Here is a 19,854-nt window from a genome sequence, read left to right as displayed (position 1 = left end):
CTGTGTTGTACTATGCTTTGCTGTCATATGCAATAATGACATAATGTGACATTGACCTATGGTGTCTGGATTATGGATTGGTGTACACTGAAAATGTTATCAGCATAAGTAACTACAGAGTGGTGTATCTTTTCAATACACTATCGTACAATCTGCTTCCCATGTTTCTCACTCATTTCAGTCAGCTTCCGTCGGACTTATCAATATCTGAGTAAATGACAGAAATAGAAGAGAAAAGGACCAGCACTCGTGAAATATTGATTATACTTAGTCATCAGCTCTTCGGCCTTTGGTATGATTTCTATTCAATGAATTATCACACTATGTGAATTTACATTTAACTTTACGGGCGCTTTTTAAAACATGACTAATATAGACATGATCATGTGAAAACCAAATGGTCAATTGTTCTAATATACATGAATGAAAAAAGCAATTTAAAACATTCTGCAAAATACTTCCTTATATTAACTTACATAAACAAGTCTGAAATATTTAGTCATAAAGCGATAAAACCTTTATCTTACCATGACGTAGTTGATACTAGCATATACAATGTGTGTAAACATCGTCATTTAATGGAGTTAAGACGAAAGTTGGTTTTTCTGTGGAATCTGATAACGGTTTAAGAGCATATTATAAAGTGAAGTAAGCGTAATTTATGACTTTTGGTGTAGTAATATTATATGGAATGGTAGTCAAACAACTGTTATTTAAATACAACTTCATAGTTTTTTAGTCATGACTAAACTAAAATTTCGAAGTGGCTTCACATGTTGACTAGTTTTCTGGTGTTTTGTGTTACATGTTCTTCAGTACTGTCAATTTGTGGCTTTATCCAGTGATTATTTTTGTATTATACGATTGTTATTTCATTTTCTATTTTATATTATTATGTTAGAACGTAATTATAGCAATAGCGAGACAGGCAAGATCTTTTTTGTGTTACACACTTTAACCCTGTGACTCAGCGTCTTTAATTTCAAGTATTTAGCAATTCCATTCTCAGTAAATTGCTTAATCCATTGCCAAAGTCTTTCATTCGTGTTATCGTAGTTCGGTCTTCTCACTAGAGATCTACGTTTTCTTGTCCTTATATCTGTTCATTATGTGTTTTTCCCTTTGTTGTCGTAATTATTTTTTTGTACATTTGCTCATGTACAATGACACAACAGGAAGTGTGACTAATATCGTATTGTTTAAAACTTATTCTTATATAGTTCCTCTTTCTAAAGTGACAATTTCATGAAAAAATTTATGAATCTGGATACATCAAACGTTTGATTTTATAAGTCGCTCGTGATTGCGCGTCCGATTAAAGATCCATTACTTGTAACTTTGGTCATTTTTTTTATTTTGTTTGTTTCTGTGTATCATCTGCAGTTTCTGGTTTGAATCCCTGAACCATGGAGAAATTCCTAATATTTAGCTCATAAATATACCTTATATGAGTATGATCTGCATTGTTATTTTTTAAATTTTGTATTCGGGCCCGGACAAGAATACATTTATCAACAATAACAATGGTCATTTCAAATATACAGGCTGTATTGGCAAGTAAGACACCGGGCATTGGTCATGATGATCGGATTATAGTAAAATTCTGTCGTTGATACATTGAAACAGAGTAGTGAAAATTTAGTCAACAGTTACAGCTAATGTCCCTTTAATGTTATCTCGGCTAACATATTTTTGTGTACTTAAAGTTAGATTATTTTCGCCATTTTCATGTTGATTGTTTCGATCCATGTATTGTTATGTATTATAGACAATGTACTTTTATCGGTAGACTTCTGCTGCCACTGCCCATGCATGTAGATGCACAGGTTGTGCCATGGTGGATATAAAAGATAGAATATAGGAAGACATGGAACATTACAGTAAATTATTGAAAATGAATTGCCTACAAAAATAGTTTAGCAGTACAGTACTGATGTGGTTTATTTGTTTCTACACAAAAGCCATGCAAATGAGAGCATAAAAGCTTTATACGTGGCCCCTTATACTGATAGTTTATGCTCGCTCCATTCCGAAAGTTTGGTCAGCAAACCCAAATTATATTCCTGGCCCTACTATGCTTGACTCGACATAAAACCTAAGCAGTTGGAAAATGTGAAAGCGATTCGAAGAAAGTGAAAATTCAATTTATTTCAACATTATAAATTATCTTGTCAGTGCCGTAATTACTAGGCGCATGTGTTATGCCTACGTCAATATTGACGTCAAATGAGAAAATTCATTTTATTTTAGCAGTTTGAAAATGTGAAAGTGAATCGAAGAAAGTGAAAATTCAATTAATTTTACCATTATAAATTATCTTGTCAGCGCCGTAACTACTATGCACATGTGTTATGCCTACGTCGATATTGACGTCATCACTTATTGGCTATACCACTTGTAAAATTGCGCCTCTGTGTACATTGGCGATAATATAGAATTAATATTATTGAAAGTAATTGAGATCAGTTAACTTCTAATTTGCATATTCAACAAATTTTCGTGTTAATCATAGCAATTTCAATAAAGTTACAAACTTGTGACAAAATTTTCAATTTACAGATGACTACAATGTATACTAAAACGCTGAAGTATTTTCAGTTCATTTCTGGTTTATGTAAAGTTGTGTATATGTGGTCACTCTTCAAGGTAGGTCGTAATGACTCATATGTTGTTGCAGGATCAGACTCTCCAACAGTTTTGTTGTCCGATTTCTTTACATCCAGGATTGCACAGTAAGCCCTATCGCCCATTAAAGCTGGATCAAGAGCAGTGTAGGCTGTCATCTCGATAGCATTATTCTCAGCTGCAGCTTGATCATTACAATTCGGATTTTCGGTGTCGCGGCCTGGACCTGTGTAAAAGCATTCGCTGAGAGTTGTTGCATCAAGGTTTTCATAGGGAGGTTGTTGAATATCCTGCCCAGGGTGTTTTTGAGGGGTAATAGCACGCTGAGCAGGCTCTCTTGATTGGTTTCTGTCATCTTTTTCCCTGTCAATCATGAAACTCTTGACGCGAACAGACTGTTCACTTTCATCGACACCTTCGTCAGATCTTTCTTGATGTGGTTTAACTGCTGCATCAGAAATGCTATCGTAGGATTGATTACTATATACTTCTTCTTCTTCCATAGTATCAAAAACATCCATTTGACAGCCTGCTCCTTCATTTTCATGCTGATTATTGTAATGTTTCACACGCTGTCGTCTGAAAGTGGATACAGTTAAGTCATTTAGTATGATAATGCACCTAAGTTCACCTGCCTTTACTGTTGCCAGCGTATACTGATGAGGCTAAAAAGCTAGAGTCGTTATTAAAATTATCTTCTTGAAAAGAGATAATACGAGTCGTAAATATATATTCTGAGAAATTGTCAGCCGTGAGATTAACTCTTTCAAGTCTAAATATTATGACTAACTTAAGGAAAATTGTCATTGAGAATAAAGAAAATAATAACTAGAAAATAAATAAAGAAAAGAGAATAAAGAAACCTTCATGCTAATAGGCAACAAGTAAAATGATTGGTTATGTACCAGTATTAACATTTTTCGTGCAAGCAAGCGATGTATGCTTCCAAGAGTACTATTTCAGCAATGGTGTCTCCAACTTACCGTCGACAAAGGTATATGGTCACGGATGTCATTATCGCTATTAGGATGAAAGCAATGATGCCCCCAGTCACACTTGCCAAAGTACCTGATTAGGAAGAAGACGGAATTACGGTCTACATAAAGGGGGGTGGTAGCGTACAAAAGACAACAAAAATATTATTCCAAAGTTGTTATTCATAATTGAAATGCATACATAGGCAGACAGCGCACAACCACAGACATACATGTTGGACAGTGGTCTGTATGTTGCATTATAGTCATAATAGTCGTTATTTGACCCACACATATGACGATATAAAATAAAAAAAAACCTGCAAACCAAATGTTAAAGCAATTTCAGCATTTTTCTCAATAAAATGATATATTTACATCCATAGATATAAAACTTGATAATTAATAGCCTGACCTTGCTGGATTGAGCAGCCAACTTTGTTATCTATACAGATGTCATTTTGTAACATTCTGCATACTTGTAAATGAAAAACGCTGGCTGTTTACAAGACCAAACGCCACACTTCTTGTGGCTACTTTGATGCAACACTTTTGTGTACAATATGGTATGTTTGCTGCCTGGTTACAACTACAGATATGAGCTATTATTGTGCATTTTTGCGTGCAATACATCTCTGTGCTCTCGAAACATTACAACCTGGGGCTTACTACAACCAAATGTTACCGCTTAAAGAATGTACTATTTTAATTTTGTGATCTGTCCTGTAATCAATACGAGAAATGACGGAATCAGTATATCTGACTTCGGTTTGACGTAAAATCTATTGTGAATACGATGACACGATGAACAGGCTGTATTTATGTCTGATTATCTGTCAAATTGCCACACTTAGTATAAATACACATTATTCTTAGCAAAATTAATAAAATAGAAAGAAGGAATCGATTTTTGGCACTAAAAAGAGTACATTTAGTAATTACGCCAGTTAGCTCAACACCTTTAATAATTCATTTCTCAGAAAAAGATAACCCTATCTAGTGTCTTTAGCAAAATATTTCCACTTTACAACACTCATGAACACGGATCGGTGTACAATCGATGTCAACTTGTGTATTGCCAAGAATAGCTGGTAGGTCTATAATGGTAGGTCTATAATGAAATATTTTGCCAGGGTGATACACTTGAAATGGGCTTCATAGCTGAACTAATTAAAATCCAATAGCGCCATATTTATCAACACTGTTGTAATTTTAAATGAATCTCACGATGTGCTCTTAAAACATACAATAACCGTGTCAAGCATTTAAAACCGCTGCTTTGGGGTTAGAAAACTCAAAGATGGGCGTTTTTTCACGGATACGTCTACTCCGGGTGAAGCCAGAGGCACAGACCTAATGAAAGATTAGCAAGAAAGACACGAACGGAGGAAATATGACTTTGTATATGAAATATGCTTTTGTATTTTAGTGTAACAAGCGAGTGCACTTATTCTGAGAGATAATATTATAAACTGTACAAAACAAGAGTTGAAAATTACCTGTTTTACTTGCAGTAACATTCTCTGATAACTGTGTGTCTGTAAAGAAAAATAAGAGGCTCAATACACAAATCCATATTTATGTTGCGTCAATCAAACAGACTTGTATGGGAAAGTAGACCTTGGTAGTAAATAAACAAAGCAAAACGTACGTAAGGCCTGAACAAGGTAAACAATGTCAAAGGCGTCGTTGTGTTCTTTTGTGAAGTATCAGGAGAGTATTGTCAAAATATTCTTTTTCGAAATTGTAGTCGGGGCGATGATGGGACGAATTAAGATGTTTTCTCCATATATGAAGTCGATAACGAGAATGTAAACCAAGTGAGAATATATAATTACCATTAAAGAAACAAGACGGCCTCTCAGTCCACTGCCCTTCAATAGTACAACGGATAGTTCTGTTGCCGTTGATGTAGTAACCATCATGACATGTATACATCACAGTCCTGTTGTAGCTGTATTGAGTCCCGATCCTGTCTGCATTTTCAACTTCACCTGGATTGCCACAATCTACAGCTATGTGCAGAGGAACAGAAGGGAAATATAGAATCCTACATGCAAAGAGACCGATTTACACACCGACGAAGAGCTAGACTGATTGAAATACAGATTATTGTCAGTGACATTAATACAATAGAAATAAGGAAATCAATTTTTGACGTTAAAAAGAGTAAACTTAGTATTTACGCCAGTTAGCTCAAAATAAACATGTAATAATTCATTTCTCATAACTAGATAACCCTGTTTAGTATCTTAACCAAAATATTTCCTCTTTGCAACACTCATGAGCACTGGTCGGTGTAAAATCGATGTCAACTTGTGTGTAAGAAAGACGTTGTCTTGGCAGGTCTATAGTGAAATACTGTGCAAAGGTGATACACCTAAAACGGGCCCAATTGCTAAACAGATTAAAACTGAAGAGCACCATATTTATTAACACTGTTGTGGTTTTGAATAAATCTCTCGGTGTGCTCTCAAAACACACAATAACCGTTTCGAGCATTTAAAACCTCTATCTTAGGGTTGGAAAAATTCAAATATCGACGCTTTTATCATAGATACGTCCACTTCCGATGAAGCCAGAAGCACAGACCTAACCGAAGATTAGCAAGAAAGACGATACCGCAGAAAATGTGGCTTTGTAGATGAAATATACTTTTATAGTTTAGTGCAACAAGCAAGTGTACTTATTCTGAGAGTGAAATAACAAAAAACAGCTGAAAATTACCAGTTGTACTTGCAGTAACACTCTCTGATAACTGCGTGTCTGCAGAGAAAAGATAAGAGGCTCAGTACACAAATTCAGATTTATGGTGCGCCAGTCAGTCAGTCAAACAGACTTCTATGGGAAAGTTAAATTTCATAGTAACTAAACAAAGCAAAGGTAGGTAATGCCAGAACAAAGTGAACAATGTCAAAGGCGTTGTTGTATCTTTTGTGGAGTATTATGTGAGTATTGTCAAAATATTGTCTTTTTTGAAATTGTAGTCAGGACAATGATGTAACGAATCAAGAAGTTTTCTTGATATATGAATTTTTAATAAGAGTAAAAACCGAGTGAGATTATATAATTACCATTGAAGAAACAAAATGGCTTCTCAGTCCACCACCCTTCAATAGTACAACGGATAGGTCCGCTGCCGTTGGTGTAGTAACCATCATGACATGTATATATCACAGTGCTGTTGTAGCTGTATTGAGTCCCGATTCTGTCTGCATTTTCAACTTCACCTGGATTTCCACAATCAACAGCTATGTGTAGAGAAACAGAAAGAAAATACAGATTCCTACATTCAAAGAGACCGATTTACAGAACGACAAAGAGCTAGACTGATTGTCAGCGAAATTAGTAAAATCACAGTCCCTCCACTCACCAGTTGGGAAACGTATATTGTTTTAACGTGTGATACAGGATTAGGAAATGTATGCGCATTATGGTTTGGCATCCGTATTTCATACCCATTTTCGTCGCGTTTTCCTTTCGATCATTTGTTACCTAGAACCACTGATATTGACTCTAATATGTGAAGCCTACTTCAACCATTTGGAAAAATGAACTATCAATTAGGATTTGGAGAGATAAGTCATTTGGTTTTGTTGTTCTGATTTCCGTAAACCAAATTAGCGGTTACCGTAGCTCGCCTGCATTCCAATGTAGTAAACAGCGTTTTCTTACTGTACCAGTCGCCTGATAATAAACTTTTACGAGAGGTATCACATTAAATATTGTGTTCATTTGGTGTGGGTGTAGATTGTATTCAAACCGAAATGAAGCCTTACAATTACAAACACAGACATCTTATCAAACCATAAGGCGCATCGTAACAATAGGGACAAGGCGTTTCCCAACCGGTGTGTGGAGGGACTGCGGTACAATAGAAACAAGGAATCGATTTTGGGCGCTAAAAAAAGTACACTTTGTATTTATGCCAGTTAGCTTAAGACCTGTAATAATTCATTTCTCATAAATAGATAACCCTATCTAGTGTCTTTAGCAAAATATTCCATCTTTATAACACTGATCGGTGTAAAATCCATGTAAACTTGTGTATAGGCTAGAATTTGTCTTGGCAGGTCTTTAATGAAATATTAAGCAAAGGTGATACACCTAAAGTGGGCCCCATAGCTAAACATATTAAAAACAAAGAGCACCATATTTATCGACACTGTTGTGGTTTTGAATGAATACCGTGTCAAGCTAGGGTAGGAAAAACTAAAAAATAGGCGCTTTTTCACAGCTACGTCAACTTCGGATGAAGCCAGCAGCACAAGTCTAACAGAAGATTAGCAAGAAAGATTAGACCGCAGGACATGTTGCTTTGTAAATGAAATATACATTTATATATTTTAGTGCAACAACCCAGTGCACTTTTTCCGACGGTGAAATAATGCTATGACCTCTACAAAACAACAGCTGCAAATTACCAGTTATACTTGCAGTAACACTCTCTGATAACCGTGTGTCTGTAAAGAAAAGATAAGAGGCTCAGTACACAAATTCAGATTTATGATGCGTCAGTCAGTTAAACAGACGTCTGTGGGAAAGTAAAATTTATAGTAACTAAACAAAGCAAAGGTAGGTAATGCCAGAACAAAGTGAACAATGTCAAAGGCGTTGTTGTATCTTTTGTGGAGTATCAGGTGAGTATTGGCAAACTATTGTCCTTTATGAAATTGTAGTCAGGACAATGATGTAACGAATCAAGATGTTTTCTGCATATATGAAGTCGATAACGAGAGTAAAGGCCAAGTGATATTATACAATAACCATTGGAGAAACAAGACGGCTTCTCAGTCCATCGCCCTTCAATAGTACAACGGATAGTTCTGTTGCCGTTGGTGTAGTAACCATCATGACATGTATATATCACAGTGCTGTTGTAGGTGTATTGAGTCCCGATTCTGTCTGCATTTTCAACTTCACCTGGATTGCCGCAATCTATGCCTGTGTGTAGAGGAACAGAAAGGAGATAAAGAATCCTACGTACATAAAGACCGATTATACACCTACAGAGAGCCTACCTGATATATATATAATATATTATATATATATATATATATATATATATATATATATATATATATATATATATATATATATATGTATATACACAGATCATATAATGTTCTTACTTTAGGTTTCCAAAAAATACAACCTAAAGGATTTCATAATGCCTTGATCATTACAGTATTCTCCTTACTTGGATTTATATTTCACGACCAAGTTAAACACCAAATTTGAAAACATTGTCTCATTGTCGTTTTGACAAGCTCACGAGAATGATGTGAGAGTAATGATCAAAAACATAACATTCAGACTTCAGATGGTATATATTTTAGAAAATACGTTCACGGCCAGTTCTATACCTTTCAAGAAGATTCCGGAACATTAAGTTTACTTAATATTGAGCTGCACGTTACCAACACAGTTTTTTAAAGGACTATTTCTCATCTAAGATGACAAGGAAATCCCCTCATACTATTTATTTTCAAAAAGAAGAGAATGTCAACTTAAGTATGGTAGCAACAGTTCACTCGAAAGATGAAAGGATGTATATGGGGTAACAAACCTTAATATTCATATTAAAGTGGCTCTCCCACTTAGTAACATTTTTAAAACACATTTTTAATGCCAACAGTCGATATTTGACGTGGCGACTGCTCGCGGATCGCGAGATATCGATGAAAACATGTCATATCCCGAGCGTATTTTTCACATCCAGAAGTTTTACGAATGTTTCTGATTATGACCAGAAATCCCCCGAAGGTTTGTTGTTGAACTGATTGACGATATTCTAGGGAGTCCATAATAAGTTCGAACGACGCAATTAATTTACCTCCCACTTCAAGGACTTTATATACAGCATTATGCCTTTACCTCAGGTAAGTTTTTTTTTAAATTTCTCTTTAGTTTTTGGCGTTTTCATTATTCTTAATAAGTTGTATTATATTTTTAACCAATACCACATAGATATCACTTTTTTACGTGTACAATATTAGCCGCCTCTGATGACTACATTCAATCCGGGTAATGTCCATATTGAGGATATTACGATAGACCAATCATCGAACCTGCCGTCGCCAACGTCATGAATAGTTAACCACGCAAACCTAGGCTCGTAGATTGCAACAAGTTCGGAATTTTTCGGCTAGATTGAACCCTTTAATTTTAGCACTCGGTAGGTTTTAGATGTAGACATTATGCACAATGTTCAGTACGGTAGAGATGGTGACCGCCACAAGTGATTAGTGCATCGAAAATTACTTCTTTGGATGGTTTTCTTGGGCACGTACCGCTCCTAGAAATCAGGATTTGACCCTAGACTTGTAAATTTACATAAGTTATTTGTCGCCAAATATCGCCTATTTTTGGTCAAATTTTAATTTAACCTTGCTATCTGTAGTATGGAGAATGTTTCAAGCTTTGCAACGATGGGTCAACTGTTCTTGTCGGTCATCGGAGCACGATGAAGCACGACTTTTTCGATCACCATGCATTTCCCGGTACGATTGACCCTTCGCTCAGAAAAACGCGCACCGGATCAATCGCCCAGAAGTCAACCAAAAGCTGGAAAAAGAGAACGAAAAGCGTCCAATGACTCTTTGTCGAACATGGTCACGGGGAAAGAAACTCAGAAAACTAACACGGTAGAACACGGTAGAACGTCGCAAATCGACTCGAGCTGAGACACTTCCGGGGAGCCAACAGTCTCACTCTATCGGTGGATCTGTCAGGGCAGATCTGATCTCAGAATAGCATTTCAAAGCGAACCCACGTAACCTTTAATCTTCATTACATATACAGAACGAGATTGGTTCTTGCCTTAACTTCATTACATATACGATACGTCATTGGCTCTTCCCAACTATCCTCTATATGGACATTACCCGGACTGACATTTTGTCGTCTGCCAATCTGAATGTGCAAGAAAATGTACAGTTCAGATTTATATCACTGATACATCTCCTTCCGCCTCAAGGTAGTTTTTGCCATATTAAGTTTCAAAATGTTGAAATCCTGTCAATGTATATTGCCACTGCATTGTATTTCTTTGTCGACTCGAGTCGGCTATCCGTGCAGTGCGCTCTTAGCAAGGCAAAGATGTGTTATACTTGGGTGTGCCGACCGCGATTATCCAGGTGTTTCCGTGATGAAATGTTGGTTTTTTCAAGTCAAAAGTACTCTTAATATTTTGACAGTTTTCCTGTAGAAAGGGTTAAGTATTGTGCGACCAGAATTGATTCACAGACCATCGATGCATCAATTATCAATAGGTAAGAATGCCGAGGCGCTCCCGATAGTTTTCCCAGCGGCTTTACTAGTCACCTATGCGAATTCTAGTGGAATCAGCAAACTTTGTGCGCCACCGGAATTCAAACTTTTGCTTCTTTGAGGACATGTTTTTATCGATATCTCGCGATCCGTGCGCAGTCGCCACGTCAAATATCGACCATTGGCATTAAAAAAATGTGTTTTAAAATGTTACCAAGTGGGATAGCTACTTTAATTAATTTGAGTAAAATCTTGACACTATTTCCTGAAATGTAATACTTCACTTTACAGAAGAGTATATGTAGAAAAAAACGACTATTTTATTTTCCATTATCTATCATCGTTAATGGCATTGGTTGAAAGGGAATAAAAACATGATTAGCAAAATCAAAATGCCTCTTATTCAAAATGTAAGAACTTTATTTACAAATAAAACAGCGTTTTGTTATATAGTATTTTGAGAACATAATGTTGAATTTCAGAAAATTTGACCCAGCCAGACTGGATTTTAAATACTTTGAAAATCTCGGAATCGAGAGAATAAAATAAGCAAGGAAATTGGGTGATTTGGAGACATTTGCATAAATTAACACTTTAACTCTGCTTGACAAGCTAAAAGGGTAATTCATTTGATATTTTCATCTTGAATGAATATTTGCAAAACGAATGATTTTTGAGCTAGATACGCTGTGTTGGGTACAGCATCCCCTTAATTGTATTCAGCCGGACACTACAAGCCATAACAAACTCACCGATGCACTTCGGCAGTGTGCCATTCCATGCTGCATTCTGTTGGCATTTAATGGTGTGATGGGGACTGGATAGTTTGAAGCCGATTTTACAGGTAATTGATACAGTTTCTCCGATCAAATATGGACATGAACCATTATAATACAATGTTCCATCCACACGACTTGGCAGCAGAGGGCACGCTGGTACTTCTATTAAAAAATAAATGATACAGTCAATCATAACTCTCTGTAGCCATACGTCATTCATACTGAAGCATGGAAGTTTCAAACACGTAAATTAAATAGCACTTCACGTAAACCAATCAAAGACATCGAGACAAAAAACATCATTATATTTCTTCATATGTAACAACGTTATTTCCCGCGCTCCATGCGTCAAACGGCAAACCAGGACGTTCAATAGAGATTACAATTCCTGTAAAATAATGATTTAATATTTATTCATCAGAAACAACAGAACATTCATAGAAGAAATACTGTTTCGAACTCAACAACAACATTGTATTTCTGGCTGGAGTCACAAAAGTAGCTTCTACTAAGAATGAGTCAAGTTTGTGGCCCAAAAATTATTGTTTACGAAGTCAACGCGACACGCGAACGAAAGTAAACTCTCTCGTATAGAAATACGATTATCAGGCTAGGCTTTTGAAGGAAAGCCAATTCCTTAAGTAAAACAAAACAAAACAAATCAAACCTCTATACTTCAGTGCAAATAGTCCCCTGCGAGTACCATCATTGATTTCGGATTTGAACGTAACGTACACGGTGTTCGAACATGACGTTGCTGAATAATTGCTGACTTCTAGGATTCGTTGTCCACCACTCATCATTTCGTACAAAGTCACAGAATCTCTTTCTTCATCCACTTTGAACAGGACAAATTCAAACCCCAAGATGCTTTTCGGTTGTTGTGCACTGACATGCCATGTGCATTCTTGATTATCCATGTAATATCCGGGGAATCCTGGCGAGTAGATAGTCCCTGTTCCAACCACGTGACCTCCACATGAACCCATGGATGCTGAATATTAACAACAGATTTATTTTCAAATTAAATGGATAATAATGAATTATAACCATCAACTTTTCAGATTTCGATGTACTTTAATCAACAATAGGCAAGGTTTTAAGATCCGAAAACGTGATAATAGACAAACGTAATTTCGTTAATCTTCGTTAAACTCAGAGACTTCCTTTACGTCCTAAAATAACAAACATACATACATACAAGCACTCATAGACAGATCGATAAACAGATAGACAAACAGATAGATAGATAGATAGATAGATACATACATACATACATACATACATACATACATACATACATACATACATACATACATACATACATACATACATACATACATACATACATACATACATACATACATACATACATACATACATACATACATACATACATACATACATACATACATACATACATACATACATACATACATGCATGCATGCATGCATGCATGTATGCATACATACATACATACATACATACATACATACATACATACATACAACATACGTACGTACGTACGTACATACGTACGTACATACATACATACATACATACATACATACATACGTACGTACGTACGTACATAGATACATACATACACACGCACACATACATACATACATACATACATACATACATACATACATACATACATACATACAACATACATACATACATACATACATGCATACATACATACATACATACATACATACATACATACATACATACATACATACATACATACATACATACATACATACATACATACATACATACATACATACATACATACATACATACATACATACATACGTACGTACGTACGTACATACGTACGTACATACGTACATACATACATACATACATACATACATACATACTACATACATACATACATACATACATACATACATACAACATACTACATACATACAAGCACTCATAGACAGATAGACAAACAGATAGATAGATAGATAGATAGATAGATAGATAGATAGATAGATAGATAGATACATACATACATACATACATACATACATACATACATACATACATACATACATACATACATACATACATACATACATACATACATACAGTTCATGAAACCTTTCAAAGATGACAATCTCAGAACATTATGATGATACTGTGAGTGTCATGTCAATTATCTACTCATTTGCATAGTTAATGAACTTTTGTAATTAGGGACATAACCCTGAAATTCCTGCACCAAATTTGACGATACATGAAACAAATATTGATCTGATATATATCTAAATGTACTTAGAAGCATTGGGCAGTGTCAAGTAAATTAACTCATTTGCATATTTTATAAAGTTTTGTAATAAGTCATATAACTCCGAAATAATTGCATCAAATTTGATGAAATCTGCTGCAGATACTGATAAGACAAATATCTGACTGTTTTGTAAAACATTTAGTAGTGTGACGTCAGTGAAGGGTTCATTTACGTATTTAATGAATTTTGTAATTAGATACATAACTCAGAAATTACGGCACCAAATTTGGTGAAACCTACTACAGATATTGATTTGATAAATATCTAATTGTGCTATGAAATATTGAGTAATATCAAGTAAATTAAGGGTTCATTTGCATATTAAATGAACTTTATAATTAGTGATATTACTCCAAAGTTACAGCATTAAATTTGATGAAACGTGCTACACATGATGATCTGATAGATAATTAATTGTATTGAGAAGCACTTGGCAGTGTCAAGTTAATAAATAGCTCAATTGCATATTTAATGAAGTTTTGTAATTAGTAAAACAACTCCGAAATAAATGCGCTAAATTTGATGAAATCTGCTGCAGATACTGATTCGACAGATATCTGACGGTGTTGTAACGCATTTAGTAGGGTGAAATTAATTAAGGGTTCATTTACAAATTTAATAAACTTTGTCATTAGGTATATAACTCTGAAATTACATCACCCAATTCGGTGAAACCTGCTACAGATATTGATCTGATAGATATATATTTGTGCTATGAAACACTGAGCAGTGTCAAGTTAATAAAGGGTTCATTTGCATATTTAGTGAACATTGTAATTAGTGATTTTATTCCAAAATTACAGCATTAAATTTAATGAAACGTGCTACATGTGTCGATTTGATAGATATCTAAATGTGCCATAAAGCCTTGAGCAGTGTGAAGTTAATAAACAGCTCATTTGCACATTAAATAGTTTTGTAATCAGTGATTTAACTGTGAGAATACTGTGCGAAAGTTGATGTTAAACGATACATAAAATGATATAACAGACATCTGATTGTTATGTGACGCGTACTACTATTAATGAACCTGTTGTAAACATGTGAACACATTCAGTTCACATCTGGTTAGTTGTTAGTAATTGCCTATGGAATTGTTTTACAGCGTACTTCCTCATATTCATGTTTTACATTGCATGTTCGTGCTTGGGTTGTTTATTGTAGTTAACCTGCAGACCAATCATGTTTCATATTATTAAATGTTCTTTGTGCGAGTATAACTTTTGGTATAGCATCGGATCATTATAGATAACAAAAATTATATAGCAATTGGGTGATTAGCTCACCAAAATAGATTCCGACTGCGTCGTAGCCTCCACATGTTTGATTTCCGTCTCCATTACATTCCGTCAGGCACTGGTCTCCTGATTCCTTTGTTAGAGCTCTGTATTGTGTCTCGTTATAACATACGCAATGCGAACGGTCGTGCAATCCGGCATAAGCGTAATATTGGCGAAGACACCACTCGAGGCAACGCTGAATGGTCAAGCCGTTGATGAATGGTGGCACGTTCCGATCAAGATCACTGTAACAGCCTAGATAAGCATCATCTAGCAGTAACAGGAAACATGCAAAATGGATGTTGAACTTTCAATATCAATTTGATAATTCTTTCGATATTGTCAAAACGTAATCTTGCATAGGTCTCCACTCTAACATTGTCGGAAAAGCATTAATAGCTTGACATAGGCTAGACTGAAAGTATTGGTGTTTCAATCTGGATTAGTAATTGTGATCAGCAACAATCATCAAGATAGCAAAATCAACAAAGCCAGCCTCCCTAACTGTGCATCATCATGGTTAGTCGTGGTGAAGAAGGGAACTCTCAGTTTGGAAATTAACATGTCCGTTTGGTATATTCTGCATTTATCAAAATCAACTTGTTTATCCTACTCAACTGGGTATATCTGCATGTTGAATTTCTTACTAAACACAATTTAAATACCTTTCTGAAGCGGGTAGACTGGACTAACAAACTGTGGACGGAGTAAACAGAATAATGTATGTCTAAATGTAAAGATAAGATTGGAGGTATATAGCCAGGCATTTTGCGTGTCGTACTTACAATTACATTTTACAGTTGCAGCATTATAATAATAATAATTATCATTATATGTGTCAAAATCGCAATCCAATAGGGATTCATGATTTTCGTCGCACCGGATATTAGCCATACGTGTATCACCAGAAAGTGCCTTGCTGAATCCATAAGACATCGCCCCTTTGTGTCCTGTGAAACAAACTGCACAAGTGAGAAAATGCCGTTTTCGATACAACACGTCGTATGATTTAAGGCTTCACTAGCTCTGATTTTTGTCGCACAGTTTAATTATCCTCTTCGAAGCAGTTTTCGTTACATTGCCGTAATTATTCAAAATGCAAAGTATTCAGTTTGTAAAGCCACTTTGTAATGTACGTGTTTTCTGATGATGTAGCTGAAACCGTATTTACTGTAATTCAGGTTGAATACGATTTGAACAGCTACAGGCACATTGCACGTTGTTGGCAACGCGTTGTATTGAAAAAGCTTATACTTTTGATTTCAGAAAAAATGCGGAAATATGCATATTGGTAAAAATAATTACCACACGTAACATCTATGGTTCCTTCAAAAAACGTTTTCGGTTTCATCTTCTGAAATTTGTGTTGGTTGGAACTATGATAATACTGCTCTTCTAAAGTTGTAGCGTGGTGCAAAGCTATATTCTTTCAAATTCGCGTTCAAGATACGCTTGCTCGTGACAATAGTGTCGGGCTCATGAATTACCATAGCCAGCTGTGAACCTCCTTTCGGACAACGAATATATCATTAATAAGAATCACAGAACCCCTTGAAGATTTTGGATGAGCAATTTGCAAATGCATGTGCAACATACCTAATTCATTACAGAGAATATCAGCAGATGTGAAATCCCAGCTTGCTATAAAGCTGTTCTCGAAAGGTCTATAATACAAGACAGGTAACCATTCCTTCTGTATAAACACCTCAACTCGGCCTTCGTAGGGCGTTTCTCCGCCTACAAGTCGAACGACTTCCAAGTCTGAAAGTCGATAGGTGGACTGTGATTTTCAAGTGAAACCAGCAACACTGATAATTTGATTAAATGTTTAAAGACATTAATTTTTGCTATACTTGTATTCATGGAAAATACATATGCTCTTTCCAATGTCCCCTCCATTGTTTGTGATACAAGTATATATATATATATATATATATATATATATATATATATATATATATATATATATATATATATATATATATATATATATATATATATATATATATATATATATATATATATATATATATATATATATCGCTATATAATACTAGTAATGACACAAATGCCTCCTCGCAACAGACACGTTTAGATAAGGTGTGCAGCACGACCCCATGGCAAATTAAAATTTACACAGAAACTGCAAGCACTGGGCTTACACGGGCATGAACGCCAGGACAAAGTTAAAATTGCATTCGGTCTTGTGATGCTTTAAGAATGTAACATTTGAATCTTGTTATCATACATACTCCATGTTATCAAAGTGTCTGAGACATGCCCCGAACCAACATTCTTTAAAAACTTTCCTCCTGGGTTGTTTTGACACATTATGAATTGTATCGAATGAAATGTCAAAAAAGCGAAATTTTTCTACTTCTGCAGGACGCCTGCAGGCACCTGGCTAGGTCGGGCCGGTTGACCCTCTGAAGCCAGCTGGTCATGCATACTGTTGACCAGATATAAATGACGTCAATTGTCCTAATTGCTATGCATGATATGTATATAATAGCTTTATTTCTGAAATCCGTTTCACAAATAAAGCTAAAATCAAAACAGTCTAGTGGACGCGACGCTCAGGAAAAGCAACAAAGCACCATGTGAGCAACAGTAAACCTTCAGCATTCTCGCGCGCTAGAGCATACTTTCCGCTCCGTGGACCTACGCAAAATTCTCATGGCTGACCGGAAACTAAACAGTAAACCTTCAGCATTCTCGCGCGCTAGAGCATACTTTCCGCTCCGTGGACCTACGCAAAATTCTCATGGCTGACCGGAAACTAAACATTGGGGACCAATGGAACGGCAACTCAAACCCGACCTTGGAAAAAATCTACCGAGTGATCTGTTCAGCGGTATGGTCATTGTGTAAACAGAATCCCTCGCAATTCACGGTTATTTTCAAGGAGAGCTTTAGAGGTGTGAAACCTTTGTGTGAACTTCAGAAAGGCGAAAAAAGTCGACCGACGTGCGATTGGCTTGGGGGGGGGGGGTCACATCCATCTGCAACTTTTACTTGCTTATAACTATCTAGAGCGCGCAACTCTCAATGTCAGATATTGGTAAAAAATCTCCAAGGCATAGAGATTGATTTTAACAGTTGTTGTTTTGGGCATGTCATAGACACTTTAAAAGAAAATCGATTGTTAAATGTGATTCTATTTGTTTCATTTACTTGTTTTGATACATGGTATGATGAGCGGGATTACTCATGTCCTATGTAAAATACACATACTACGAGGACAACCAACCGAACGATTTCACAATTGAAACCAGAGTTCTGTTTATTAGGTAATAAAATATTTGATTAAAACAATTGAACAAAATACAATTTGTAGGACAATGCGAAAGTTCTGAAAATCTTTTGATTTTCACCCTCAATATCCTTGATAGAAGAAAAAATCTCACCACGTTCGTCACTAAAAAGACTTCTCTAACCCCCCCCCCCGCCCAGCAATGAGCAAATCCTTGCAAACGACATAATCTCACCCAATACCCGCCTACTGGGATTTTTCCCGAACATTTCTCTGACCATTGCTGGATGCCTTCCTTCTTTCCTGCTCGCTGATGCAAGGATGAAAACTGCTCGAAATCCCACCAAATCATGTCTGCAAACACTTTGTTATGTTAGCGGCTCTGTTTAAGGGCTTTCTCTACTCTTAAGACTATCATATTGGTATCAATTCTAGTCAATGGATACGTTAATCATTCCTAACAAGGTCCGCCATTGTATGGTAAATTAAAGAACAATAAGCAACATACACAATGTATTTGTTCAAGCAGTATGCACATCGGCTTCCACTTTAGGCTGATGCTTGAACATCACAGAAATATCTACAGTCAAGCAGTAAGGAGATGTATTACTATTTCATACCTGCATCCGTAACAGTAATGTTTAACAAAACAGTAACCAAGGCTGCACAAATAGCTGTCCTGTACGTCCCCATGCCTTGATCAATTGATAATTCGATCTGAAGACCTGTTATTTCCACTCAGTAAAGTGAAATACTTGGTGGGAACTTCCCGGTTCAAAGTTAAACATGCAGACAATAGAAAGCATAAAAACCACGAGGGCTACGAACATGTCGTCAGAACATAACTGTACTTATTGATAAGAACCATTTTACATTTCACATGTTAAACCTGAAATAATCGACGTTGCGTCTTCAAATAACATTGCTTGAAAATTATGCTGTTTCGTTTGCTTGATGGTAGCGTCATGCCATGATGCCATGGTGGCCATCCATGCTTGTTTGCAAGTATGCACGGTTAACTCATTTCATTGGGCCTTCATCGTAAGTGTGATCTCATGAGGAAGCGCAGAGCGGAAAACACCCCCACTTTTTCAAACTGTGGGCGTTAATGCATTAAAGTACTTTTCATGGTGAAGTTAGGCCTACCCTAATTTAATGGAACTACATCATTGAGAACACCTAATTTTGAAAATTGGGAGAACATGCACGGAGTCAGGGACTTGTGGGAAACTTACCGACATTTTTTGGAGTATTTGTTATTGTTGATAGTTGTTTATCTTGGTTCCGAAAATTTTGCTAAATATTATATAAGTACAACAGTTGTTGTCCTTAACACTTATTGGAAGAATTTTGCTCAAC

General features: G+C 36.0%; 1 protein-coding gene across 1 annotated transcript; it reads right to left on the bottom strand.

The window, feature by feature from the left end:
* Nucleotides 1-383: 383 nt before the first annotated feature.
* LOC139134207 (uncharacterized) lies at nucleotides 384-19,278 on the bottom strand. The gene is made up of 15 exons (XM_070701123.1): nucleotides 19,116-19,278; nucleotides 16,839-17,003; nucleotides 16,028-16,192; nucleotides 15,249-15,512; nucleotides 12,318-12,644; nucleotides 11,624-11,812; nucleotides 8,367-8,543; nucleotides 8,024-8,062; nucleotides 6,674-6,850; nucleotides 6,327-6,365; nucleotides 5,438-5,614; nucleotides 5,099-5,137; nucleotides 3,609-3,693; nucleotides 3,012-3,204; nucleotides 384-2,915 (listed from the first exon to the last, which is right to left on the bottom strand). Exons 1-15 carry the CDS (start codon nucleotides 19,186-19,188, stop codon nucleotides 2,595-2,597), a joined length of 2,430 nt encoding a protein of 809 aa, XP_070557224.1. The 5' UTR covers nucleotides 19,189-19,278; the 3' UTR covers nucleotides 384-2,594.
* Nucleotides 19,279-19,854: the final 576 nt, after the last annotated feature.

The sequence above is a fragment of the Ptychodera flava genome, chromosome 1 (genome assembly GCF_041260155.1).
Source record: "Ptychodera flava strain L36383 chromosome 1, AS_Pfla_20210202, whole genome shotgun sequence".
In the NCBI taxonomy this organism is placed as follows: Eukaryota; Metazoa; Hemichordata; class Enteropneusta; family Ptychoderidae; genus Ptychodera; species Ptychodera flava.
Note: the sequence above shows the minus strand (reverse complement) of the source record. Positions and strands in the feature narration are given on the sequence as shown.